The following is a 26,768-nucleotide window of genomic DNA, read 5'->3' as shown; positions in this document are numbered from 1 at the left end:
GTAACATTCTTCCACTCGGCAACCGATCACTAGAATCCATTGATTGAATTTCTTTGGGAATTTTGAATGGTTTGGCAAAGGTTCATGGTGCTTCTTTTATCTTGATCTCATTATTAAAATACCTAAATATTGCTCACAATTATTTTTTTAATTAATAATGCTCAAACAGACTTGTGGAACTTAACAACTCATTAACTGCATTAATGGCGCCACGGATTTGACTTTTCCAAAATGGTCTCCGAGTTGTGTTAAAATCAGTTCTTTACTTAGACGAGAGAGATTAATTTTATACCCCACGTTTCAATAACAAATGTCACCTGGGCACTTTTGTCCTTTCGACAAGCTGTTTTTATAAATAAAGTTTTTGCTTTTTAAAACCGTTTACTTTACTCTACACCCGCACTTCCCGTCAGCGTTGCGTGATGACGTCACGTCCAGCTGTACGTACAGTCGGGAAGCCGGTGCCATGTTGTTGAGATATTGGAGGAAATCAGTTCTGGGCGAAGTTCACTGGAAAAAAAGTGGAATAAAAATACAAAACATTAATCAGGTTTTCGGGGGCGAGCATGGAGGTAAGAGTAGTTGGTAGTTTCTTCGACACAGCAATAAAAAAGTCACTTTTTGTGTTCAAACAGGTGACGATCTTTGGTGGCCGCAAACACAACAGTGAGTGATGGCCTTTTTTTTACGGAGCGTACCACCCCGTCTGACCTGGTTCTTTATTATTCCCGCAGGAAACAACAGAATTTTACTCTTAAGTTACTCTCCCTACACACTAATTTTGATTTGTGTTTAATTTTGGTTTGATTTAGTCGTTTTAAAAAAAGTCAAACAGATTTACGCTTTAAAAATAGCACAGAGGACCCAACCAATGAGACAGAACATGGGGTACAATCTGAATTTATAACGTGATAAAAAGTAGACCTAATTGAGTTTTGATGTTAAACAATTAATCTGAAGTGCCCGAATAATGTCTCCTGAGACATGTCAGATGGTTGAATGTTTGTAAAAAGCAGTAATGATGCAAGAAATTTCCATCTCTGGTCCAGTGGATTATCTCAACAATACACAGTGACAACATCTTACACACTTTTTATTTATGTATTTATTACTACTAAGTCCATAATGAAAGCAAAAGAGCAGATTTATAGCTAAACAATAATACAAATACATTCTTTCTTACAATTCAGTTGTAAGAAGAAACCTAACTTCAGCAAACAGTATTAGATACTGAAATACTGAATTAGACAAATACATGTATGACCAAGAACAGGATTTTGTTTTACCCTAAAATTATTTTTTTTTTTAAATCAGTGAGATCTAGAGGTTTTTCAAGTGAGAGGCTCAGTGAGTCAGATTCAAATTTATTGCCATTGCATATGTCACACTTGCAATAATCCGGAGTGCATCTGACCAGAAGTGATTCAACCAGTAATAAATACAGTAATGTCCAGACCTGTGAGTATGGAATTATGGCAAGTACTGTATTGGTAACTACATGTATATAGAGTCTGTGACTATCAATAGGCAGCAGTGTAATAGTGGTGTTTTGGAAGGTGATACAGTCTGTATAAAAATGCAAATGACATAATTACTGTTACTTTCAGTGTCAGAAGCCATTTCTGTGTAAGGAGAGACACTTTTTCATATGTGAACAGCAGGATTATGCTATGATTGCTGTATTATCCATCAGCCCAGGCCAGTTATGTCCTAAAGTCACTTTATATAAAGCAGAACATAGAAAAGCAATATGTCCAGTATGCCTTCATATATATGTAGTTTGCTCTCACAGTTTTGCATTAAAGTTTATTTCAACATTGTAATTAATCTCTGTTCCAGTCACAACTATTCAGTAAGAAGAAAATCATGTTCAAAAATATTCATAGTTTTAACCTTCTGCTTATTACTTTTTATCATGATTTCGCCTCAGAAATTAAAAGAAAAAAGGAATACAGCTGGGAGAAGGCCACCCCTCGATCCCATGTAATTCTGTGGTTTTCTTGCCCAAGACTTTTAGAACCACACAAATAAAACATTTCCACGGTGTGGGCCCACAGGCCTTACGATTTAAACACCTGCTTGGGATGATAAGATAGGCAGTAAAAATAAAAACCTCCGCTCGTGCTAGTTAGAAGCATTCATTTTGATATATGCCGTATCTTCATATATAGTCTACAACTGTACCACTATTTTAACGTCCACTTCTTTCTTCTACCCATCAACCATATGGCTTTACCAAGTTCAGCATTGTTGTGCACTTATTTCTTATTTTTCACAATATCTCCAAAAGGTTAATAAAAAAAAAGAGACCCTGTTTTGAAAAAGCGTCACTTCGGCATCGTTTTCATGACAACATTTCAAGAGAAAACGCATCATTTTTGATTCAGAAAAGTTTCATATTTATGTGGCTGAAAACGATGGCCATTTACATGAAAATGGCAGAAACACTGAAAACGACATCGTTTTCAGGTTGGGTCACCAGTGGGAGCTGTTGTTTGTTTTTGCAATGAAACTACACACTTATAGAGAACAATACTCTAAACATCAACAATAGCGAGTTTATCGACATTTGTTTGGACATACAACAAAGTTGGAACATTATTAGGAATGACTCTAAACGATAAATCTACAAAGTCCCAGGAGAATATGGACTGGGAGTCATGACACTCTGGATACAAATGTTATTATCCATGTCCACATGCAGCAGAAGTGTTTACTACAGTAGCACTGAATGTGCACTAGCAGCATTTTAGCAATCTGCACAGAGATGGAGCCTAAGCAGTTCCAAACCAGCCACTCTCTAAAAATTGCGTTTTCAGTGTCTCCAAGCACCATTGTCAAGACTCGTGGAGACTCACAACGCAATGAAAGTTTTTTAATTTTCACTTGAAATCCTTGTCGCGTAAACGGGCCCATACGATTTTAAACATGTTTTCTGTAAATAAAGAAAGCGTTGGGTGCCAGAGCTTTTATTTTGAAACCACGTCTTTTATTTTGACCTGCGATAACACTGTAATTTCCGCTCCGTCATCATCCGTGTCTCCGGCTCTGTTGAGCGTCCTGGCCCGAGCCAACACGAAGCATTGATCCGACAGTCGCTCTGTGCTCCTCCGCTGTCAGACTGTCGCCTTCCAGCGACCGCGGACGCTTTTTTGTAATCGTTTGACGGCTCTCCGTGACCCGGTGAAGCCCCCGGGTGCTCGCTCAGCGCGGCTGCGGGTTTGAATGAGACGTGTTACGGGAGACTGAGGGGCGCCAGGTGGGCAGTCGGCCCCGGCGAGGCGACGTGTGGAGCGCCGCAGCCTTTGCGTCAAAGCGGCTAGCCGCTAAACCGTGGCAGGACGGGACGGGTTACCTCTGCCCACGACCACGTTAGACGTCCGCGGGACGGACGTTGTAGGGGATCACGGGTTATTTGTGGCTGCTCGCGCGCACATGCTCGGTCTCAGTCGCGTGAGCTAGTCTGTGCCAAAGCTGTCAGGTTGTTAAAATAATAGCGCATCAGCAGCCCCGACCCCGACACCCGGGGGGAGGAGACCCCGCTAACCGTAGCCAGCTGCCGGAGGGGAAGTTGCTGAAAAGATGGATCTGAATTTCTACTCGGATTTAACGGACGGTACCGGACAACACGACGGTGATCCAGAGTTCCTGGACCCACAGTCCTTCAATGGCTTTGACTCTGACAACAAGGTGACGATCCAGTCATTTGGAAATCAACTGTGAACGTGTACTCGTGGTGTACAGATATGATTTTTCTTTTTTGGGTAATTGCCCAAGTATTTCCAAGTCATAATGCTTTCAAGAATTTCAGAGTGGAATTGGATCAGTTCTGGTTCAACGTGACCTCCATCTGCTATTTCTAATCTCACTTGGAAGATCTTCAGTTTGTTTATAAAAGGCCTATTGCTGTTTAATGATCAAATCAGTTATTACCTCGATTTTGGGTCGATTCTGGGCTCTCCTTTAAAAATCATGGTATCAGTGTTGGAGGTAAAGAAAGATGAGACTATGGTGGGACAAATGGAACTATAGCAGACTATAAAGTGTGTCTGGTCATCAGTGTCAGAGACTATTTGTCATTTTATCTATGATATCCTGAGTATTTTGAGTTTGACTTTTTTTTTCTCCAAACCAGTGACTTGTGCAGACTTGTGTAAAACTGGTGGATGGACCTCGCTTGAACTTGAGAGAACATGTTAGGTGCATGTTTGATTCCCTGGAGGAAAAAAATAGTATTTTTAAAAGGCGAAGGTCCAATAGGAAAAGAGAACCTCACTGTCACAAAAATTACAGGTTAACATTGCTGCTCACGCTGGAGATTAATACCATTGGTGCATCTTAACTGAATCCTGTGACAAGCCATGTATTCTTATTGGTTGTACCTCGGGTTCTCATTACAAATTGGTAAAGCGATAACTAGTTGTTAAAGTGATGATCTTAGATCCTTTCGGTTCTGCTTTGGGCTCCTTTCACAGTTTACAGACATCGACTTTGTATTGGTTTGCATCTCAAACAGGATTTTGTGAGACTGTGTTGGTGCGTTGCAGGTTAATATGTTGTCCAAGCAACAATAAAAACAACCAATGAAGTCGATTCTAATCGTAAATATATCAATAGAAAGCTGCAGGAATTTGACGATGGTAGATTGTGAGTTTCTCCAACCTTCTGGCTCAATTTTGATTTCTTTCGTCAGTTTTCATATTTTATTTCCTTATGAAGTTGGTCAGTCGCATGAATGTGTTTCCTCGAATAACTGAAGTCTCTCTTGTCTTTCAGTTCCCCGGAGGCAGTGACAACTACCTGACCATTTCAGGGTCCAGCCATCCTTTCCTCTCATCTTCGGAGGTAAGTCCCCCTTGTTTCTATTACTGGAGAAACACACACACACACACACACACACACATACCTTTTTTCGAGGTATTTACACTCAGTTGCTCAATTGAATAACATGCTTCTACTGACATTTCAGCCACATTCATGTTCAATAGTGTTCAGCTGAATTAGTTGGATTCAATGTGATGTTTGCTTGCTGAGGCCTCTTCTGCTGTGTTTGACCTCCTTGATTGCCGTGCCATGAGACAAAAGAAACACGACCTTTACATGACATTTACAGTCTAATTGCACTTACTGACATACTCACATTTTTTAGTGCTCCACTAAACCCCTCGACATCTTCAGCCTCGCTGGATCTGCTGGTGGAGTATGAACTGTTTATAAATGCTACACACCTGTTCACCTTTTTTTTTTTTTTTTTTTTTTCCTTTTTCTTCCTGTATATGCTTTGTTGCACAAAAAGAATTGATTTGAAATGATGGTTTAGTGCTGAAGCGACGCGGCGGCAGGAGCGTAAGAGACGAGAATAAAAACCTTCGTGATTCAACATTTCCACGTCAGGGGAAGCATTAGGGATGTCCCGATCACGCTTTTTGAGCGTTGCCCGATACTAAGACTTTGCCAATCCGACACTGACATTGTATATTGGAGTAGCAACTAAGTTGTCTAAAGCTAAAAGCTTCATTGGAAGAAACTTAGCTTTGTGTTTATTATTGTAAACTTGTGTAATCAAAATTCTTCTCAGATTGATGGATGAATCTATTTTAACTTCATTCAAAACAAAACAAAACAAAACAAATCACAATTTCACTCTGTGTTGTTTTGTAAACAATGTCTTATAATGTGTTTTTATGGAATCTCCGATCCACTCATACAGATTACAGATCATGACAGCTGATTTACAATAGATCAGCCAGCTGATCATCTGGACTCGCCGACACCCGACCAATCAAACATCGCTGACATCACAAAGCCCCGATCCGGACATCCCTAGAAATGATGGCAAGAGCTGGTTATACCGCTCTAAACTCATTAACGTTTATTAAACAACTAAAATAGGCACAAAGTCACTTTCCTGTGTTGTGACGGTGCTTCTTGGCAATGAATCTGATGACACAGGAATGATTATTTCTCTTTTTGAGTATTTCTTTGCCGATGACTCTTAATTTGGTGGATTGGCTGATTTGAAGTCTGAAGAAACCGGAGCGTCTGCAGAGGAACCAGAGAGCCGACGGCAACCAACGGAAAGCCGTTTGGCAGAGGAGAATCAGGAAGTTCTGACCACACATTCAGCTCCGCTGCTCGTCCTGTAAATTCGTGAAATTAAAAAGTCTTTCCCAAAGATCATTTTTGCCAAAAAGCATCAAATTCTTTTCCGTGCGGATGATTCGTTGACAAAATTCACAGTTTGATTATTGGAAGTGATTGACTTGCAAAAGGAAGAATAAGCAGATTTAGGAAAGCTTTGTTCTGCCTGTGACGGTTCTCTTCCCCTCCTCTTCAATTACTGCACTTTTCCCTTCCTTCCCGTTTCCCACAACGTGCTTTACCTTCATCCTGTTTCTCTTCGCTCTCTCTCTCCCCCCCCCCCAGACCTTCCACACGCCCAGCCTCGGCGATGAGGAGTTCGAGATCCCGCCCATCTCCCTGGACCCGGACTCGGCGCTCACCGTGTCGGACGTGGTGTCCCACTTCGGGGAGCTGGCGGACGCCGGCCCCTCCGACAGCGTGGTGGTACCCGGGAACGCCGTGGTGGAAGGGGATGACCCCTCCTTCGCCTCCACGTTCGTCGGCTCGTCTTCGCAGGGACTCGAGCACCTCAGCCTGGGAGTCATGAACCAAACGTCGGGGAGCGCTCTGCTGGCGTCGTCGCTGGCGATGGTGAGGAGCGCGAGGCGTGTCGGCGCTTTGAAGTCGCCGCTCGTACTGAGGCGCCATTGTAACGGGCTCTTCTGCCTGCCTTTCTTCCTCAGGATCTCGGCCACCACATGGGTTCTCAGTTCAGCAGCTCGTCCCCGGTGACCATCGAAGTCCCGCTGGGCGACATGGGCCAGGGCTTGCTGGGGTCCAGCCAGCTGACCACCATCGACCAATCAGAGCTCAGCGCTCAGCTGGGGCTCGGCTTGGGGGGCGGGAACATACTGCAACGCGGCCAGTCGCCCGACAACCCTTTATCGACCACAGAGTCGCCCACCAGCTTACTGCAGGACGACGACATGGACGACTTCAGACGGGTTCGTCTCCAAACGAATTCACGTCTTCAGCTAAAGATGAAGCAGAAGCTCTTAAGCGAAACTGGGCCCAGATATATCCGTAGCTTCAAAAAAAATGCAAAGTCATCATGTTTTTCCATTACTTGCAATATTTTGAGTAAAGATACATGGTTGATCTGCGATGGAGCTCAATTTCAATTTCATTTGGTTCATATTTTTCCAGCAGTACATGTACTTTTCGAAACTTTGACTTTTAGAGTTTGTGACCAGAGGATTTTCTCTTTGACCTTTTTGACTCAGATTAAATAAAAAAAGTCAAATATAACATGAAAGAGGGAAAAACTGTAGTTTCATGTAAATGTTGCTTTTCGGGTAGAAATTCAGATTGAAATTGCAAAAAAATTAATCCCATTTAATCTATCGTTATCTATTGTCCTGGTGTTTATTTGGGCCTCTTCAGACAAGCTGTCACTTTTATGTTCTAATACTGAGTCTTCGGGCCGCTGAAGAAAAGCTGTTTCCAATTTGTTTTTAAAAAGAAAAAAAATCTCGACATTGATTTTCTACTTTTTTCTCGAAGTGCATTAAAATAAAAAAAATTGCAAAATGTTTTTCTTCTTCAGTGGCCCTAATATTCGTCTGTACTTAACACGCATCACTGTCTCCCCCTGTCTGGACAGAGCGTCCTCGTCGAGTCCCCGGTCTCCCTGGCCGTCTCCCCGGGCGTCATCTCCCTCGACCCCTCGCTGTCCGAGTCCCCGCTCCCCACGCCAACGTCCAGCATGTCGTCAGCCGTCGGACGCAAAGACCCCAAGGAGCCGCAGAAACCCGTGTCGGCCTACGCTCTGTTCTTCAGGGACACGCAAGCGGCCATTAAAGGACAAAATCCCAACGCTACGTTCGGAGAGGTTTCCAAGATTGTGGCGTCCATGTGGGACAGTCTCGGGGAAGAACAGAAACAGGTCAGACAAACCTCTTAAGTTAATTGTTGAATTTTCCCATTAGATTCTTCTATTTAATTCATAAGGGGCCAATTACAACATGTTCATCAGGCAGGGCTGATTTATAAAACAGCCCCCATAAGAAATTCTTTTTAGATTCTTGTTCAGTAAAATGTTAATTTTCACCCTCTTTGCTGCTCTAAGTTCAGTTTACAACCGACACCAGTTTTAACCTGTAAGATTAGAAGATAAGTCCCATTTCCAATGTGTTATTTAAGTATTTTAAATTGTTAAAAGATGAAGACCTGACAGAGGACTCACTCACTACACCACTATGTGATTCGAAATAGTATTACAAGGGATGGTTTATCATACACCTTTTATCTGCTTCTTCATGCTTGTCAGTTGTTTTATGGTATTAAAAGTTTTTTTTTTTTTTTTTGCAATGTTATTGACAATTATACAATTGTAATTCGGACACAATCCAGGTTTACAAGAGGAAGAATGAAGCTGCTAAGAAGGATTACTTGAAAGCACTGGCAGAATACAAGTCCAACAAATTTTCACAGGTGAGTCACAATGAGAGTCATTCTCTTACTGATGTTGTATATATTAGTTATCCGTTGTGTTCGAGGTGGACTCTTCCAATCCCAGGGTTGGCAATCTTGATTCCCGTCTCCAACTGCCAACGTTCAAAGTGTCCTTTGAAGAACATTCCAATTTGAACTCTAATGACCATAATCTTATATTAATAATTAAGTTACTCTGCTATTTGAGGCCAAAAAGCTGCAATATAGTGCTTTTGTTCATGACGCTTGAGTAGCGTCTGGCCATCTGTTTCTTATCGGGCAATAGAACAAAACCGTTCATTATCAAACCTGCTGAAACTGCTAAAACGCTATGATACAGTCAAGGCTACATGATAACTCCGGAGAAACAACCGATCCTCCACAGAATATTCTCACAATGTGAACGGAGGGGGACGTCTTTTCTCGCTGGCAAGAAGACGTCGTTTTCCAGAATTGACCAATTGCGTAAAGCCCGGCGCGCTGTCATGGTTTTGGCCGCACCCACCTGTTATGGTCATTACGGTCATTAGCGTTATTCGTGTGATGTTCTTCACCTTGGATAAACCGCTGGAAGCCCAGTTGCTCCCAGTGACGGCGGTCGTTGTGTGAGTGGATGAATGAGACTGAATGCGAATGCTTTGAGACTTCTGAGTTGTCATTCCGTCGTCTCCTGCCTTCAGTCGCCCATTGAGGTCATGGACTCGACCCCGTCGCCCGCCCCTCGGGCGCCGGCTCCGGTGGTCACGGCCCCACCGGTCGCCGCCCCGGCGCCACGCGCCACCAGATCGCAGCAGTACAACCCCGAGGAGAACACCATCACCAACATCTGCACCTCCAACATCATCCTGGACTTGCCGCAGGTCACCACGCGCTCGCGCACCGGCGCCATCAAGCCCCAGCCGCCACCGCCAGCCACCCCGAACCCCCCGCTCGTCGCCAAGATCATCATCAAGCAGATGCCGGTGCGCTCCTCGGCGCGGCAGCCGCCGCCGCTGCAGCAGATGCAAAGCACGCCGCCTCCGCCTCGGCTGCAGCAGATGGTGCACGCCCAGGCCCCGCCCCGTCTGCAGGCCAAACCGCGGGGCGCCGCCACAGCCCCGCCCCCCCTGCAGATTAAGGTCGTCCCCGCAGCACGCCAGGCCAATTCCAGCACGCCGATCATGGTGACGTCGACTGGCGAGACCCCCACCTCGTCCTCGGGGTTGGCGGTGGACCTGCGACAGACGATGTCGGGGGAGGTGGTGGCTGAAGCCGAGGAGGGGGTGAGCTCAGGACACTCATTGACGTCTCGTGCATTTCCAACGCCACTTCTCGAAGCGTGATTGCATCCGTCTTTATCTCCTGCTTCCTCAGATGGAGGTGGAGGTGAACGTCGCTCCCGGTCTGAGCGTGACGGCCTCCGCCAGTCCCAACATTTGCGTGCGAGCCGGCTGCACCAACGCGGCCGTGGAGAGCAAAGACTGGGACAAGGAGTACTGTAGCAACGAGTGTGTCGCCACACACTGCAGGTGTGTCCACTTTAACCGGACGGTGGGCTCAGAGAATTCTGCCCACCGATTGGTTGGTTCTGTCTCAATGAACATATATTGGTTATATTCAGTAAAGCAAAATTACATATTGACGATGTCCTCGAAACCTCAGCAATTTGCATTTTTTTTTTCCTTTGTGTATTTCTGTGATATTTCAGCAAATCGTTTTTGAGGGCGTAACTGATTAAATAACAACCTTATAACTTGAAAGAATGGATGGTTTCTTTTTCAGATTTCGTAGAGGCAGACAAACCGTCAAACAAAGATCGTGTGCTGAAAACTCAATATTACTGAGCTTTCAGCTCACGATCTTTGTTCGTTCATTCCAGAGAAATACAACTTTGGATAAAAGTTGGGTTTTTTTTCAAGTGAAAGGTCATTTCACCAAAACGTCAGCATTATGAGTGACCGTTTATATATTCTAGAAATCCCACGTGCATCTCTTAATGTTGAGCACAACTGTGTGAATGTGAATCTCGTTTGTTTGTCTTTCTTAGTCTTGGAAGAAATGTGAAAAAGTAACTTAAATGTCAAGTATCCTTCTCTCTTCACAGGGACGTGTTTATGGCCTGGTGCGCCATCCGAGGGCAGAACTCCACCACGGTCACATAGGAGGATCGGACGCTACCCGGCCACTAAAGGACAAAGACGACATGTGAAACGCAAACAAACAGGAAGGAATGAGTGGGAAAAACACAGACTCAGGTGTTGGCACATAATGCTTTGTTCCGTCGTGCTCATCTCGGGGACTCAAAAGGACTAAACCACCGCAGGAAAGTACAAAAAAAAAAGAAAAAGAAAAGATGGTGCATTAACTCCCTCCCTCCTTCTCGCTTTCTCACTCCTTCCTGCACAGTAAAACAAAGTTGCAAGTTTGCAAATACTACAGTTGTACTGGAGAGATGTATGAATAAAGGTAAAAGAAGAAACTTGAAGCTCAGTTCTGCTGCTCGGTCACATGGTGTGAATTTAAACAACGGACTTGTTTAAAAAAAGAAAAAAGAATGAACATTTTATATGAACTTTTTTGTGTTTTATAAATTCTTTGGAGAAGATACAAAATGTGCAGCAAGAATCTTGCAGACGTTTTCAGTTATTTTCATTTATTAAAAGCTTCACATGTCTGCTCTTCCCTTTACTGTTACAGTGAAGACGGATCGATGTTTTCGTTTTTGTTTCTTCAGTGAAGTGCGGCCGCTCGACAGATCTTAGGAGACCAACGACCGGGCAAATCACAAACTGTCTTAAAGCTGCTTCAGAGCCACACATGAGGGTGAAACACTCTTCAGGAGCCATTTGGAGACCAGTGAAATGTTGTTTGTCAGCGCCTTTGTTGAGAGAACATGTCCTAAATAAAAGGCTGACATTCAAAAGCAGGTGCTATGATTCAGGAAAAAAACAAATGGCTCTAAAATCCTCTGTTGTCCTCTTCTGCTGAAATCCCTCGTCACCCTGGAAGAGCTGTCGTGTCTGTTTTTGTTTTTTTATTTCTTTGCTTTATAAAGAAAGCTTCTGGTGGCAAATTAATTTGGAGGCAATGAAGATAAAAGAAATCAACTCACCAGCTCTGACAACCCTACTTTACTGTAAAGGGAAATCAAATGCAGCATAAAGAGCTTTATTTTCTAACATCATTTGAAGTAAGGCATTGTTGGCTTCTTGTGTAATTGATGGTTGTTTCCAGAAAAAGATAAAACGATACAGTGATCTGGCTTATTGTTGATATCCTGGAAATGTTTTTAATTATGGAATAAAAAAAATATTTTATGTTTTTATCACACATTTGGTAATGTCTGAACCTTTCAACTGTTGTGACATTCTTAGAGGCAATGTCTTTATTTACTTTAAAGAAGATACGTCACTGAAACAGCATTTAGATTATAAAAAATATACATTTCCTCATACAATCAATGAGTATCAATGTTGATGAAAAATAGAGGGCTTAGAGAATCTGAAATTTCTGTTATTAAAAATATGAATAAAAGTAGTTCATATTATTGCTTTTAGATTTAAGTATTAAAAGGGCAGCTGAATTTCAGATACTGGAATTTGGCTCGTAATAATAGAAAACCTAAACCACGAGCTCCACTTCCGGTTGATTCGGTCTCGCGAGATTGACGTCGTCGGAAGCGTTTGATGACGGTGGCGGGAAAGACGCCATGGCGGGAAAAAAAAGCAGCGTGGTCCTCTGTAGACAGGAGGCGCTGTTTCACAACGTCAAAAATCACATTACAATGCGCTACTAAACGTCAAATATGATTACGAAAGATAATTATATATGATCGAATAAGCACAGTCGCATTTTCAGATGTATAATTCTAAATATTTAACTTCTTGTAAGGAAACAGAGGCGACATTCACATTTTGTTATGATATTAAAAGTTAATATGTGAGGTGGAGGGGGAGGGAGAGGCGCTGGAAGAAGGAAAGGAGGGGGAGGTTAATTGTAACAGATTGGTGTGTGTGTGTGTGTGTGTGTGTACGTGTGCGTGTGACTAGTGTTGCGTGTGGTAAACGGAGGGGGGTTACATCACATTTCAATATTTTATTTTTGCGTATTTTACTAATTGTACCAGTTGCGTAGGGTTTTTTTTTTTTCCCCCGTCAGTGGTGACTTTGCAGGAGAAGCAGCGCGAACAGCATCCCTTCACAGCGGCGTTTGGATCTAGGCAGGCGAGGAAAGAAAGTGCGTTGTTGTGAGTTGACGCCGATCATCATCATCATCATCATCATCTGGCCTGCTGCTGAGGAGTGAAGCCGGGAGCTGGAGTTCGCAGCGGAGCGCAGACCATGGCGGTAAACCTGGACAAGGAAGCGTACTACCGCCGGATCAAGAGATTATACAGCAACTGGAAGGTGAAAATCAAGGCTGACTTGCAGCGTGTTTTTTCATTTTCAAATTTTTTTTAATCCCGTATTGTTTATTACGCGTGAGGAAAGTGAGATGGATTGGAAGATGCCACCAGCTAACTTAGCCGCGGGTTTTTTTCCTCCACCGAGCCGAGCGTATTGTGGCGTTTGTCGGCGTGAGAGCTGCGTTTTCACCCCCCCGGACAACGAAGGAGCCGTGTGCGTCTTTCGCACCTTCATTCGCACGCACTCGGCGCCAAGAATCCCCGCGTTTTGGAGCGTGTTTAGTGGAAGAGACGGGTTAGCTGCCGCATGTTAGCAAAGCAGTCGTCCCCATTCACCGCGTTAGCCTGTGAACTTTACCTCGAAGCTAACGCGCTAACCCAGCGGCCAAATGTGGCTCGGAACAACCGCCGCGGCTAATTTAACGACGAAACCGCCGACAAAGAGACAGCGCGGGGTTGATGGTTCCCGGAGTTGTGCTTGACATTTCCGTAACCGACCCATTTCATCCAGCTCGGCGTCCGTTTGCACTTTGAGGCTACGTGCTAACGTTAGCCGACTTGCTAATTAGCATCAGTGTGAGGAGAGCATCCAGAGAACATGTGCAGCAGCTTTCTGGAAATCACTTTATCTGCACTTTTAATCACGTTATACGTCTTTGTGCAGCACTATCGACACGTTTTAAGCCTTTAAACGGCGTTTAAAAGTGTACCTAGTTTCCCCTTGTTCAACATCCCTTTAACACACGTTTTTGTTTTCTTTGGTTTTCTGTCTTTTAAAGAATTATTTCCTGTTAATGTGTAATTTTTTTTATGTTTCATTGGCATTTTCAGAGTCTTCTACTACTCTCTTGGTTCGTCAGGGGTGGTAAAAGTCCCCAATATCAGTCTGATTCATGTAAATGTATTGCCCGGACAGTAATTATGTATTCATGTCAAGATTAGCCTGTTTTCTAAAGTTCTAAAATGTTTACACTAAAGTGAACTGTGTTCAAGACAACAAAACAGAAGTGAATTCTCTGTATTAAAAACTGATGTTCATTAAAATTGAACTCCACATTTACATTGTGGTCTTACTCATTATATTTCATAGTTTTAGTCATACCTGAGGTAAAATCACACACTTCTATATTCATGGAACTACAATAACTCGACAATACTACTTAATCACAGTAGTACTTTGCGTCTAACATTACAATTGCTTTGGAGGCGAGTTTTTTTTTTCCCCATCCTTTATAAATCACCAAAAGATTCTTGACTATTAAACTATATTATGATGATTAGGTTTGTAGTCATTGTTTATATTTGATCAAATCTGCTGTGAATAGATTAACTGCATTTTTTTTCGTATCTGTGATCATGCCTTAACATATCAGTTTGTTTTCTTCATAGTTTATTATTATAAATTGTTTGTTTTGTCTTTGTGTGGTTTTCAGAAAGCAGAAGATGAGTTTGGAAAGGTGGACGCCATCGTGGTGTCCGTGGGCGTGGACGAGGAGATCGTGTACGCCAAATCCACCGCCATTCAGGTATGACGGCGAGCTAACAACACTTTCTGATGGGAGATTCGTTCGCCATCAACTCTTCAGTGACTGACGATGGTCTCTGTCCTTATTGTTGGCATTAATAGTTATGATTTCATCAAACTCTTGTTCACTGGAGAAGCTGTTATATATATTGTACATCCCTCATTTGATTTCAACTAGCATTTGCTGGTTTTACATAAACATCATCTTCCTCCCATTGACTTTACTTGAACTTAATGAGCGAAGTGATGGATACTACAGTAATACAGCTTAGTGCTCTTATTGGCACTGAGCAACTGGATAGAAATTATATTTAAAAATGTCTTTTTCTTGGGGGGGAAAAAGGGTAACTTGGTATTTGAAAAGTCCTGACATACGGATATTAGTCTACTCTTTAAGGTCAAGTTAAAACATTTAGTCTTTAAAAAACAAAACCGTTTGAGTTTTTGTCTTTCTTTTGTCTCATATTCATATATCGCTCATTGCTGCTGTTTGTTGTATCATCCTCTTCTAGATTCAGACTGTTTTCCACGTGACTCTTGAGCATAATAATGCTCTTCTTGCAGATTCTAGTTTTCACTTGATGTTTTGTCTGGCATTCAAACTGTGTCAGTAAAGTTCCCGATGAACCTCGGTTATAGAAACACAACAGGAGCAGTAACAATAAAAAGATATTCTTGAAGGGCAAATACTTATTTTTGTATTACAACCTTCAGCAGAAGTTGTTAACGTGAGGCCTAAATGATCTTGCGGTGAAAGAGCCTGTGATCTTTCTCTTCAGACCTGGCTGTTCGGCTACGAGCTGACCGACACCATCATGGTGTTCTGCGAGACAAAAATCATCTTCCTTGCCAGCAAGAAGAAGGTGGACTTCCTCAAGCAGGTGGCCATTACGAAAGGCAACGAGAACGCCAACGGCGTGCCGCCCATCACGCTGCTCACCAGAGAAAAGGTAAAGAGGCGGCTGCTGCTGGCTTTCAACTGTCAAATCTGCTCATTTCTTAACGTGAATCACGAGATTGGCAACCTCTTCTGCAGAATGAAAGCAACAAGGGAAACTTTGACAAGATGATCGAGGCGATCCGAGGCAGCAAAGAGGGCAAGACGGTGGGCGTGTTCAGCAAGGACAAATTCCCAGGGGAGTACATGAAGACCTGGAACGACACAATCACCGCCGAGGGGCTGGAGAAAGTAAGGCGGCGTCCCGAGTGTCTGAACCTGAAACACCGGCGTGCAGATTGTCGCAGCTTGTTTCGTCCTGCGGCACTCACACGTGTCCCGTCCCGTGTGCAGGTGGACATCAGCGCTGTGGTCGCCTACACGATGGCAGTGAAGGAGGATGGCGAGCTCGGCCTGATGAAGAAGGCGGCGGCCATCACCAGCGAGGTTTACTCAAAGTTCTTCAAGGAGCGCGTCATGGAGATCGTGGACGCAGACGAGGTGAGGAAGAAGAGGTTCTGACCGGCAGTCACCTGTGGCGTCTTTATACTGATGTGTTAGATTTGCTTGTATCCATGAACACATCTGTACGGTCTTCCCTCGGACATTTCTGTCGTCTTATTTGTTCCTTTTACGGGTCACGCATGATCTGCACTGCCCCCACAGGTCACAAGAGGTATTACTCAATTTGCTGCACATCTCTAAGCTTCCCAAACGAATGAAATTACACATAATGAACACAGAATATGGAAAGACTCCATCTGGGTCTTTAGTATGGAGTGAAGTCAAATCAAATTATTATCAATACTACAGAATCTACAGCACATAGAGAGTTTGTACATAGTGAATCAGAGCCTGAAGTGTGTTGAATATACAGATGTAATCCTGAAATCAAGAGTTTTACCCTTCCCCTCCCCCCGATTGTTTTTACCCCATGTCTTTTGAGAAGCTCTTTAAGCCCCGCCCCCTCGACTTGAGTTTTTGGACTTTTACTTGGAGAACTTTTAGGTTTTATGACTTACACTTGAGACGCACAGTGTGACGGAGAAAAATTGTGTTTTTGGCAGCTTGTTGTGCCATTTTAAGAGTCTGTCCTGACTTGTACACACATTTTTTTCATGTTGCTTCTTGGTGAGATATTATGCTGGTCTTTTTATATGAAAGGCATCACATCAGCTTCATTTATCGTCTGCACGTAATGGAGAAGGACCAGCTTTTCTATCGACGCTTTTTTCTGACTCTGACATTGTTGCACTGCTGCTCAAATTGGCATTATTGGCATGGGACCAAAAGATGCAAACAAAAGCATAACAATCATTCATTTTGTTGGAGATTAACTAGTTTCTGTAGATTTTTCGTGTTTGTTTTGTTTTTGGGGGGGGACTTGGAGCAAATCTCATCTTTAATGAACGTCTTCGTTGTCCTCGTTAACAGAAAGTGCGTCACAGCAAACTGGCGGAGTCGGTGGAGAAGGCCATCGAGGAGAAGAAGTACCTTGGTGGGGCCGACCCGTCCACGGTAGAGATGTGTTACCCTCCCATCATCCAGAGCGGAGGAAACTACAGCCTCAAGTTCAGTGTGGTGAGGTGAGTGCTGCTCGTCGTCTTTCTGTGTGCCATTCAGCCGAACCACTGCTGCCGGGTTTCCACGACCGTCTGAAGGTCGTCTGGGCTTTTGACCACTTTGGAGAGACGTTCAAGGCTCATCTGTATGCGAGAGAAACGGTCAGCCTAGAAATGCAACATCACCTGCTAAATGTAGGAAAAGACTGAAACCTCTTCGAAATCGGAGTTATTTTTTTATTTATGTACCGCACCGGGTTATAAGGCGCACCTACATTGATTGACATAATTTACAACTTCATTCATATATAAGGCGCACTGCCCTATAAGGCGCATGGAATAGACCAGTGGTCAGCAACATTTATAGCTCAAAGCCATTATGTTACATTTTCCACTGATTCTAACACCCAGAGAGGTGAACACGCTTTATTTTGAAAGTCCTACCTGCAGCCTATGCCAGGAGGACACTACACACAAAACCTTCTTCACTACTGGTTGACAACTTACAACTACCGGTAATAATAATAATAAACTAAACTACATGAACTAAGCAACAAAAACACAACACAACACAATTATTACCGACACCACAAACCAAATATAACCCCCAATAATTGCATTTAAAACACCACAAACAGCTGCAATGAATTATGGGAGTTTCTATCGGCTGCACTGAGGAGCTCAGGTTGAATTTGTCACTGCAAGGCATGATGGGACATCATGCCTTGCAGCGACAAATTCATGTTTTGTGTTGTTGGAGGTTATTGTGGCTCGTTGTTGGGCTTGGTGTTGTGTTGATTGTGTTTATGCTGTGTTTTTGTTCCCCAGTTTAGGGAGTAATTATTTCATCTAGTTTATTTTGGTTTGTTAGAATGTTGGTGTGCAACCATGAGTGATGAATGTGTTGTGCGGAGTGTCGTCCGCTCTGAAGATCCGGTTGCAAAGTTAGAGTTGTCAAAATAAAAGCTTCTGGTTGTTCAGCTGTCAAATAGCAGTCTTGAGTAGAACAATCGTCCATATATAAGGCGCACCGGGTTATAAGGCGCACTGGCAGCTGTTGAGAAAATTTGAGGTATTTAGGTGCGCCTTATAGGGCGGAAAATACGGTAGTTCGTTATGTTGTTGTCTTTTTAGGCCTCGTTATTAATGGAACTGCTTATGACAATGTTGGATGTAATTTTCCCCATCTGTTTCTTTTGTTCTGGAAATGTTTCTAGAAAAGGACATATTTATCAAAAAGCTATGCTGGCTCACGTAGCTCTTTAAATATATATATTTAAAAAAAGCAGTTTATTTTTGTCTTTTTACTCCTGCATAAGACAATTGATGAAACCCGACTCATCTTTCTCCGACTCTTGTCTTCCAGCGATAAGAACCACATACACTTCGGCGCCATCACGTGCGCCATGGGGATCCGCTACAAGTCGTACTGCTCCAACCTGGTGCGCACGCTCATGGTGGACCCCACCCAGGAGATGCAGGACAACTACAACTTCCTGCTGCAGGTGGAGGAGGAGCTGCTCAAGGAGCTCAAACACGGTGCGTTTTGGGTGTGGGAGGGGGCGAGGGTAGCGTTTTCTGGTCCTCGTGAAAAGGAAAGTGAACATCAACATTTTTATGTGTCGTCACAAAAACTGCCACTGTTGAAGTAAAACGTTGAAGTAAAACGTAAAACGCTTCATTTCCTTCTACAGGTGTGAAAATCAGCGACGCCTATAACTCGGTTCTGGAGTACGTAAAAAAAGAGAAGCCCGATCTTGTCACAAAGCTCACTAAAAATCTCGGGTAATTCACATTTTTTTTTGTCTCTAGTTTTTACCTCAGTACCTTGGACAGACTGCCAGTCCATCACGGGACACACACTCACATTCACACACACACTGACGCACAGATTTGATTCAACTCGGTTTGTCTTTGCAGCTTTGCGATGGGGATCGAGTTCAGAGAAGGCTCCTTGGTCTTAAACGCTAAAAACCAGTACAAACTGAAAAAAGGCGAGTTTCACGTATCAGCGTTTCATCCTGCTGGAAGCTGGTTGATCCATTCAATTTTTGGTGTGACTCTTTCGCATCCTGGATGAATAAAGCTTGTTTGTGTTGGACAGGCATGGTGCTCAGCATCAGTTTGGGTTTTGCTGATCTTTTGAATAAAGAAGGAAAGAAAGACGAGCAGAAGAAGTACGCCTTGTTTATCGGCGACTCGATACAGATTAATGAGGTGAGCAACTCTGACTAATCTCTCCTGCAATCTCCTGATTATGCCGCTGCTTTAATCTCAAGTGATTTAGAGGAAAAATATGAAGCTGATATATGATTTCTTTTTTGTCAGTACCAACTTATTATATTTTCAGTTGTTTGTACATAAAGTTTTGTTTTTCTTGCTGTGCAAGCGGGTGTTTTTTCCTTTAGTAACCCACAAAAACATTGCAAATCTGTGCTACAGTCAAAAGCTGTTCAGCATTTTCAAAGTTTAATTCTGGGTTTTTGTTTTTGTCAAATTGTAACAGGAGGAAGCCGCTACAGTCCTTACACCGGTGAAGAAAAAGATTAAAAACGTGGGAATCTTCCTGAAGGTATGTTTCATCATCCCTTCATGGGATTTATAAGCAGTCACATAATTAAAGAATGGAATCTGTTATCTTTTGTTTTTAGATGAAGGGGGGAAACAACCAAACATTTTACATCTGTTGTGGCCTAAACTAGAACCTCAGGGGCGTTATTGATGAAAAGCCAGTTTGAAATTTCTTTGACGTCTATCAAAGTGATTTCCTGATCGAATGAATGAGGCGAATCCGTGTCGTTGCTGATGCTCGTCTCTCTGTGACGTTAGAACGACGACGAGGATGACGAGGAGGAGGATGGCGACGACGCCGAGGAGCTGCTGGGGAAAGGAGCCCGGAGCGCCGCCCTGCTGGCAGACCGAACCAGAGTGAGTTGTGGATTTTTGAGAATGTGCGAGCGGTGGTCGGTGTTTTCTGCTGTGCCTACATGACCGAGTGTCCATAACTAAGAGTGTGAATGTCTTTGTACTCTAAAAGCTACTTGGGAAGGTAAGTATTCAGTTTTTTTTTTTTCCTCAAATCTCATCAACTATTCTGTGAACAAACAAAAAACCTCAAACACCCGTATACTGATGGGGAAAGTTTTCATTCTTGATGTGTTTTTTTTTTTTTTTTTGATTCAGTGTTTTTTCTTTCTTTTTTTTACCATCTAAAGCTGCAACACGCGTCTGTTTTCTGCATGTTCGTGGTGTTTTTATCATCCTATTTTTTGTTTTGTTTTTGAGGATAGTCGTATCTGTGTGGTCACTCAGCTGTGTCTCTCACCACATCTGTAGAACGAGATGACGGCGGAGGAGAAGAGGCGGGCTCACCAGAAGGAGCTGGCCAATAATTTGAACGAGGAAGCCAAGCGGAGACTGACGGAACAGAAAGGAGAGCAGCAGATCCAGAAGTGGGTGCCTGCGACTGTCGGAGATATGTTGACCTCCAGACATATTATATTCTTTTATCTATTGTGTGCATCACCTCAGTGTCCAGTAGAGGGTGGTGGTGTACAGTTTTTAGATGACAACTAAACTGTCTACAAAACAAATGAAACAATGTAACTAAATTTTTATTCCAGTTATAGTTGGTATTAAGAGCTAAAATAAGAAATATAAAACTCCTTAAAAGCTAACAAAGTGGATCAAAACAATACAATATTGGAATAAATGATTACTTTAATCTATGTTAATATAGATTAAAGCTGGAGAATGGATAGAATATTGACTAAATAAAGTTAGTTAATTCAAACCTGTGAACTCTCCTGCAGTGGCCGGTTGCACAAAGTAGATTTAAAGGAAATACTTCAGTATTTAAACAACCGGAGAGCGAGTTGCGTACTCAAAATAAGAATGAATCAGTTTCCAGGCCTCGGGGTTGTTTCTGGGATTGTGAGATTAAACGGTGCCCGTGTTTCTTAAATACTGCCTGAAGAGGTAATGAGGTGAGAACAGCTTCAGAGATTGTAATTAAGTTCCTGGTCGTTAACTGAGTCCGCTTTCTTTTTCCTCTCAGGGCCAGAAAATCCAACGTGTCCTATAAGAACGTGTCTCAGATGCCCCGGGAAAAGGACATCAGGGAGATGAAGATCTTCATCGACAAGAAGTACGAGACGGTCGTCATGCCCGTTTTCGGCATCGCCACGCCGTTCCACATCGCCACCATCAAGGTACGTCGAGCTGTCGTCAAACATTTACTAGATCCTCAGTGGGCTCAATATTTTAGCTGTTACTATTTCGCTCAACTCCTGTTTGTCCAGCTTTAGTATTTATTGTGCCTTAAACCCAGTGATGCCATTTGTGTGATGTACTTTTATTTGTGCTGTTGTAACTCGCAGGTACATAAGTAATTAATGAAGTAACTTTTACACCACTGGTGACCAGTGGGAGCTACAGGAGCATCCGTCAGAGGATCGTTTTAATTTGTTTGTTGACTTATTTGCTTCCCCCTCTGTTGTAGAACATCAGTATGTCTGTAGAAGGAGACTACACCTACCTGAGGATCAACTTCTACGTGCCCGGCAGCTCTCTGGGACGCCAGGAAGGAAACATCTTCCCCAACCCTGACGCCACGTTTGTCAAAGAGATGTGAGTGTTTGTGTTTTTTTTTTAATCCAGCATAGATGTTTAAAAAAAACAGGTGTCACATTTGGATTATTTGTACAGCGTAAACTTAAATGTGTCTTGAGTTAGGTTTTGTGTCTGACTCTTTGTTTTCCTCTCTCTTCAGCACGTACAGGGCGTCGAACCTGAAGGCCCCCGGCGACACGTCTGTGCCCTCCACCAACCTGCAGAATGCTTTCCGCATCATCAAGGAGGTGCAGAAGCGCTACAAGACGCGAGAGGCAGAGGAGAAGGAGAAGGAGGGCATCGTGAAGCAGGACTCGCTGGTCATCAACCTCAACCGCAGCAACCCCAAACTCAAGGACCTCTACATCCGGCCCAACATCGCCCAGAAGAGGATGCAGGGCTCGCTGGAGGCGCACACGAATGGTGAGGCGGCGGCGGAAGTGCTCTGGTCGAGGCGGCGGCGAGGCTCAAACCCCTGACCGTGTGCTTCTGCTCTGCGCTCAGGTTTCCGGTTCACTTCGGTTCGCGGGGATAAAGTGGACATCCTTTATAACAACATCAAACACGCCATCTTCCAGCCGTGCGACGGCGAAATGATCATCGTTCTCCACTTCCACCTCAAGGTACAGTCATCTTGTGAAAGAGTCAACCAGTAAGATCATACTTACTGGTTGGCAATATAAAGCAAGACCGCTTTTAATTTGAAATACTGTCGTCAGTGTCGCGTGATACTGATTATTTTGATTTTGATTTCTTCACAAATGAATAAAATCATGCTGGAAAAAGGTTTCCTGCTGCTGTGATATTAAAAGATATTATAAAAATGTCATAGTTAATGAGTTTTTCTTTTCTCCTTTCCTTCCAGAACGCCATCATGTTCGGTAAGAGGCGCCACACTGACGTCCAGTTCTACACGGAGGTTGGCGAGATCACCACAGATCTGGGCAAACACCAGCACATGCACGACCGAGACGACCTGTACGCCGAGCAGATGGAGCGCGAGATGAGGCACAAGCTCAAGTCCGCCTTCAAGAACTTCACCGACAAGGTGGAGGCGCTCACCAGAGAGGAGCTGGAGTTCGAGGTGCCGTTCAGAGACCTGGGGTACGTGGATCAGCGTGGTTGCGCTTTGAGTGGAGGGAGAAAAGTTCGATTAAAAAAAGATTAAAAATCTGGATCAAGCTGACAAGTTTGAACTTTTCTTCCCCCCCCCCAGGTTCCAGGGAGCCCCCTACAGGAGTACTTGCTTACTACAGCCCACGTCCAGCTCACTGGTCAATGTTACCGAGTGGGTGAGTGAGCGCATCAGCTGTTGTTTACATGATCGGGGAGGAAATAGTATTTCTTTTTAAACAACAACCAAACTTGACTGTATTCCTCTGTAGCCGCCATTCGTTGTGACTCTGGACGAGGTGGAGTTGGTCCACTTTGAGCGTGTGCAGTTCCACCTGAAGAACTTCGACGTAGTCATCGTTTACAAGGACTACAGCAAAAAGGTCACTATGATCAACGCCGTGCCCGTGAACTCCCTTGACCCCATCAAGGAGTGGCTCAAGTAAGGCCCAATGGACAGAGGAGAGATTTGCTTATTTCCCCTTTTCCAAAGTGCTTTTTTTCCTCACGGAGATGTGTTTGTGCTCGTTCCCCAGCTCGTGCGACATAAAGTACACGGAGGGAGTCCAGTCTCTGAACTGGACCAAGATCATGAAAACCATCGTTGACGACCCAGAGGGTTTCTTTGAGCAGGGCGGCTGGTCGTTCTTGGACCCCGAGAGCGAGGTGGGTTCAGGCTCGTCTTCGCTGCCTCGTGTGGTCCTTTTTCAGAACGTCAATTTAAACTCTCGTTTATGGTAAAGGGAAGCGGGGGAGACGAAGATTCCGAGTCGGAAATGGAGGATGAAACTTTCAACCCGTCTGCAGACGAAGAGGAGGAGGAGGAAGAGGACAGCGACGAAGATTACAGCTCAGAAACTGAAGACTCTGGTTGGACAAGGCTACTGTGACAATCTTCTCTGTGTGTGAATCAAAGAAAAGCGCATCCGTGCTGAAGTCCTGGTGTTTCTTTCAGCAGATTACAGTGCGTCAATCGGCAGCGAGGAGGAGAGCGGTAAAGACTGGGACGAGCTCGAGGAAGAAGCCAGAAAAGGTTTGTACCTGCCGAGTCTCTTTCAGGACCATTTTTTTGTTTGCTGCATGGCGTCACCAAACAAACAAACGCTTCACAACCCGCGATGTATATTTATCCAGGTCACCCGTCTCTGGAAGAAACTCCTTCCATCTCCAAGTAATATTTGTTTTTCCAGTCATGTGAATGAAGTTGGGTTCAGTAGGTCGTAGGAAAACCTTTGCTCATATGAGTCAATCCACGGACACTCCTCTTGCGGGCAACAAAAGACCTGGTTAGTTTAGCAAAGGAACCGTCGTTTCGCACAATGGAGGACAGCGTGTGACCTCATACTCTCTCAAAGTCCCAGAATGCTTGTTTACGCCCACTGAAGCATGTGTTGGGTTGGAGTTGTTTCAAAGACCAAGAGATTCAAATTGACAACACAATAAAGGAAGATAATTATAGTCTTTTAACTTTTGCGTCCAGCAGGGTAGGGACCTAAGGTCATGTCGCTTCAGTCTGAGAGTTTAGTTTTTTTCTTAAACAATAATGTGAGCATTGGGACCAGCTGGAGGTGCAATGGCTTTGGTCTCCAGCTTTGATGGCGATTGATAAAGTTTAGAGTCCTCTGGATACTCTGCACCTATTGATCACACACTCATGGAAATAATTCAAGCCCACTTGATTACCTGGCCTCTCTTAGGGCTTTTAAACTCTGACATTTGCAAACTGGAGTTGCACAAAACATCCCTTTGCTGAAAATGCCAAAGCAACAGTGTTTCCTGTGAGCCTGGTCACCTTCACCATAACACAGTGGGACTTGTGCGAAAAGTAAAATTAATCAAGAATCATATCGGAGCACATTTTTGTCCAGCTTACAGTTTTATGACTATTAGAATGTTGTTGTTTTTTTAACCCCCAATGAATCAAACTTGTATAAAGAAAATTGTATCTGATGCAATGAGAGAAATGAAACCCTTTTCTGCTGCCCCCTAGCGGACAGAGAGAGCCACTACGAGGATGAAGACCCCTCCAACAAGAAGAGGAAGATCCGGCCGCCAGCCCCGCCACCCCCCAAGAAGAAGCGGCGACGCTAAGTCCCGCCCCCGACCCCCCCCCACCCGTACCCACTCATACTGCCAAACCTAGTTGACCCTCGATCTCCCCCTCTGTTCCCCCTCCGACCGACCCCATCAACTGGCTTATTTGACGCTCACATCACACAAACACACACACACACACACACACACATATATACACACACACACACACACACACACACGATGTGTATATAGTCGTAGAAAACCCTTTTTATGTTGCTCATCGACATGTCATGAACCAGCAGGATGTTCTCACTTTGTTAGATTCATTCTGGCCCCTCCCTCTCGGTCTCATTTCATTTATCTATCCATTCATCTATCAGGGTCTCGAGTGTTTGTGTGTGTGTGTGTGTGTGCGTGCGTGCGCGTGTGTTTGCTCAAATGGGTTTTTATTGCAGCCGGTTTATTTTCGGTTATAAAAACAAAACAAAAAAACACATTTCTTAACTGTGGGAAAATAAAGACAAGACTTGACATCTCGCTTGCCAAGTGTTTTATATAGAAAGTTTATGATCACCCCCCTCCTCCTCCTCCTGCACATCCCCATCCACTCTCCACCTCCCTTGTCTTTGTTTTATTTTGTGTTTGTTAAATTGTGGTAAACAACTGAAACTCTTTCTTCCTTTCGAGAGTTGTTGGGGACGGGAGGGACAGATGCACATTTTTCTGATAATTTTTTTTAAATGGGATTTGTAAACTTATGCATACACACACACACACACACAACTCTCCCCCTCCTCCTCGCACTTGTCCTCTTCCTTTTTTTAATGTTCATTCTGAGTAGGTATGATGTTGTACTGTTAATTCTGAAAAATCCTTGTTTTTGTTTTTGTAATAAAATTAAAAGGAGCTGTAGTTTGTTTTCACTGGGCTGTTTTTACTCTTTCATATTGCTGAAATCTTTTGCCGGTTTTTTTTTGTAGCGTTTCTACAGTTGAAATGATCACAAAGACTAAAATTCAAATGTAAGTTTGGTTTTGTTTAATCATCAATGTTTGCTTTAATAACAACAAGTTATTTAAGACCCAGACAAAAATACAAAGCTGAAAACATTTGAGGAAATACTTAAGTCAGATTTACAGCGGCTTGCAAAGGTATTCATGCTCTGTGAATTTTTCACATTTGGTCACGTCGCTCCCACAAATGTGAATGTATTTTATTGGGATTTTATTTGACAGACCGACACGACATGCTGCATAATTGTGAACTGGAAAAAATGCATGACTTAAAAAAAAAATACAAATAAACTGAAAATTGTGATGTGCAAGGTGTTCATCCCTCCCGACTCAACACTTTGCAGAGCCACCTTTACCTGCAATCATCTGCAAGTCATTTTGTGTCGACCAGCTTTGCACATCGACAAACCGAAATGTTTGCTCAGTGTTTGTAAAATTGCTGAAGCTCAGTCAAATTGGATGGAGAGTGTCTGAACCATGCCAGGGTGGAGGTCTGGACTTTGACTTGTCCATTCCAACATGAGGACATGCTTTGAAAATTTTCCTTTGACGCTTTGGATGGATATTTTGGGTCGTCCTACTGGAAGGTGGAACTTCCACCCCAGCTTTCCTCTAAGCCAAAACTACAACACAACACAACAAAAGCCACAATGTAAGGGCACAGCAGTCGGAGAGCAGTCGCTGTTTCCGGGGGACCATATATTCTGACGGACTTGGGACCGGGGGGACAACAGTTTCTGACATTAAGGATAGTTTAATGCGACGTTAATAAAGTACTGTTGGATGATTAATGTCATGTGTTTTCAGATATCAGCAATGTTGATCACTGTTGAAATTGTCATAACGTGTGTGTGTGCTCTTTCATCCATCATTTGTTTCCGTCAGAAAATATGGTCCCCTGGAAACAAGGCCTGTTCTTCCAGACGGAGTAATGGGATAATTTAATGAAGCGTAAGTACATTGATTTGAATTGAAATATTTTATTTATCACTGTTAGAAAAACAATCCATATTAAAAGTCTTTGATTCCA

The 26,768-nt window shown here is 43.5% G+C and overlaps 2 protein-coding genes across 4 annotated transcripts; both read left to right on the top strand.

The window, feature by feature from the left end:
* Positions 1-483: 483 nt before the first annotated feature.
* tox4b (TOX high mobility group box family member 4 b) lies at positions 484-11,865 on the top strand. Of its 2 annotated transcripts, none has more exons than XM_080519257.1 (9): positions 484-572; positions 4,777-4,845; positions 6,427-6,714; positions 6,807-7,067; positions 7,727-8,008; positions 8,476-8,556; positions 9,237-9,818; positions 9,910-10,064; positions 10,640-11,865. In XM_080519257.1, exons 1-9 carry the CDS (start codon positions 567-569, stop codon positions 10,695-10,697), a joined length of 1,782 nt encoding a protein of 593 aa, XP_080375383.1. In that variant the 5' UTR covers positions 484-566; the 3' UTR covers positions 10,698-11,865. The 2 variants fall into 2 exon arrangements, with proteins under 2 accessions (XP_080375383.1, XP_080375382.1); XM_080519256.1 differs by lacking the exon at positions 484-572 and adding an exon at positions 2,965-3,690.
* An 815-nt stretch (positions 11,866-12,680) lies between these two features.
* Positions 12,681-25,637, top strand: supt16h (SPT16 homolog, facilitates chromatin remodeling subunit). Of its 2 annotated transcripts, none has more exons than XM_080519439.1 (24): positions 12,681-12,941; positions 14,374-14,466; positions 15,245-15,415; positions 15,502-15,654; positions 15,757-15,903; positions 16,837-16,988; positions 18,331-18,503; positions 18,659-18,749; positions 18,885-18,958; positions 19,069-19,181; positions 19,471-19,536; positions 19,794-19,892; positions 20,301-20,416; positions 21,022-21,175; positions 21,466-21,593; positions 21,736-21,998; positions 22,080-22,198; positions 22,441-22,679; positions 22,792-22,867; positions 22,961-23,130; positions 23,225-23,354; positions 23,432-23,558; positions 23,647-23,721; positions 24,679-25,637. In XM_080519439.1, exons 1-24 carry the CDS (start codon positions 12,876-12,878, stop codon positions 24,777-24,779), a joined length of 3,096 nt encoding a protein of 1,031 aa, XP_080375565.1. In that variant the 5' UTR covers positions 12,681-12,875; the 3' UTR covers positions 24,780-25,637. The 2 variants fall into 2 exon arrangements, with proteins under 2 accessions (XP_080375565.1, XP_080375564.1); XM_080519438.1 differs by having other exon boundaries at positions 12,682-12,941; positions 23,644-23,721.
* Positions 25,638-26,768: the final 1,131 nt, after the last annotated feature.

Source organism: Blennius ocellaris (genome assembly GCF_963422515.1).
Source record: "Blennius ocellaris genome assembly, chromosome: 23".
In the NCBI taxonomy this organism is placed as follows: domain Eukaryota; kingdom Metazoa; phylum Chordata; class Actinopteri; order Blenniiformes; family Blenniidae; genus Blennius; species Blennius ocellaris.
This window is presented reverse-complemented; position numbering and strand designations above follow the sequence as displayed.

Excerpts from the sequence above, each read along its gene's own strand:
- supt16h (XM_080519438.1), top strand. The coding sequence starts at position 12,876 with ATGGCGGTAAACCTGGACAAGGAAGCGTACTACCGCCGGATCAAGAGA. Across the intron at positions 12,942-14,373 it reads GATTATACAGCAACTGGAAG|AAAGCAGAAGATGAGTTTGG; the intron begins GTGAAAATCAAG and ends TGTGGTTTTCAG. Across the intron at positions 15,416-15,501 it reads CGCTGCTCACCAGAGAAAAG|AATGAAAGCAACAAGGGAAA; the intron begins GTAAAGAGGCGG and ends CCTCTTCTGCAG.
- tox4b (XM_080519256.1), top strand. The coding sequence starts at position 3,583 with ATGGATCTGAATTTCTACTCGGATTTAACGGACGGTACCGGACAACAC. Across the intron at positions 8,009-8,475 it reads TCGGGGAAGAACAGAAACAG|GTTTACAAGAGGAAGAATGA; the intron begins GTCAGACAAACC and ends GACACAATCCAG. Across the intron at positions 10,065-10,639 it reads TGTGTCGCCACACACTGCAG|GGACGTGTTTATGGCCTGGT; the intron begins GTGTGTCCACTT and ends CTCTCTTCACAG.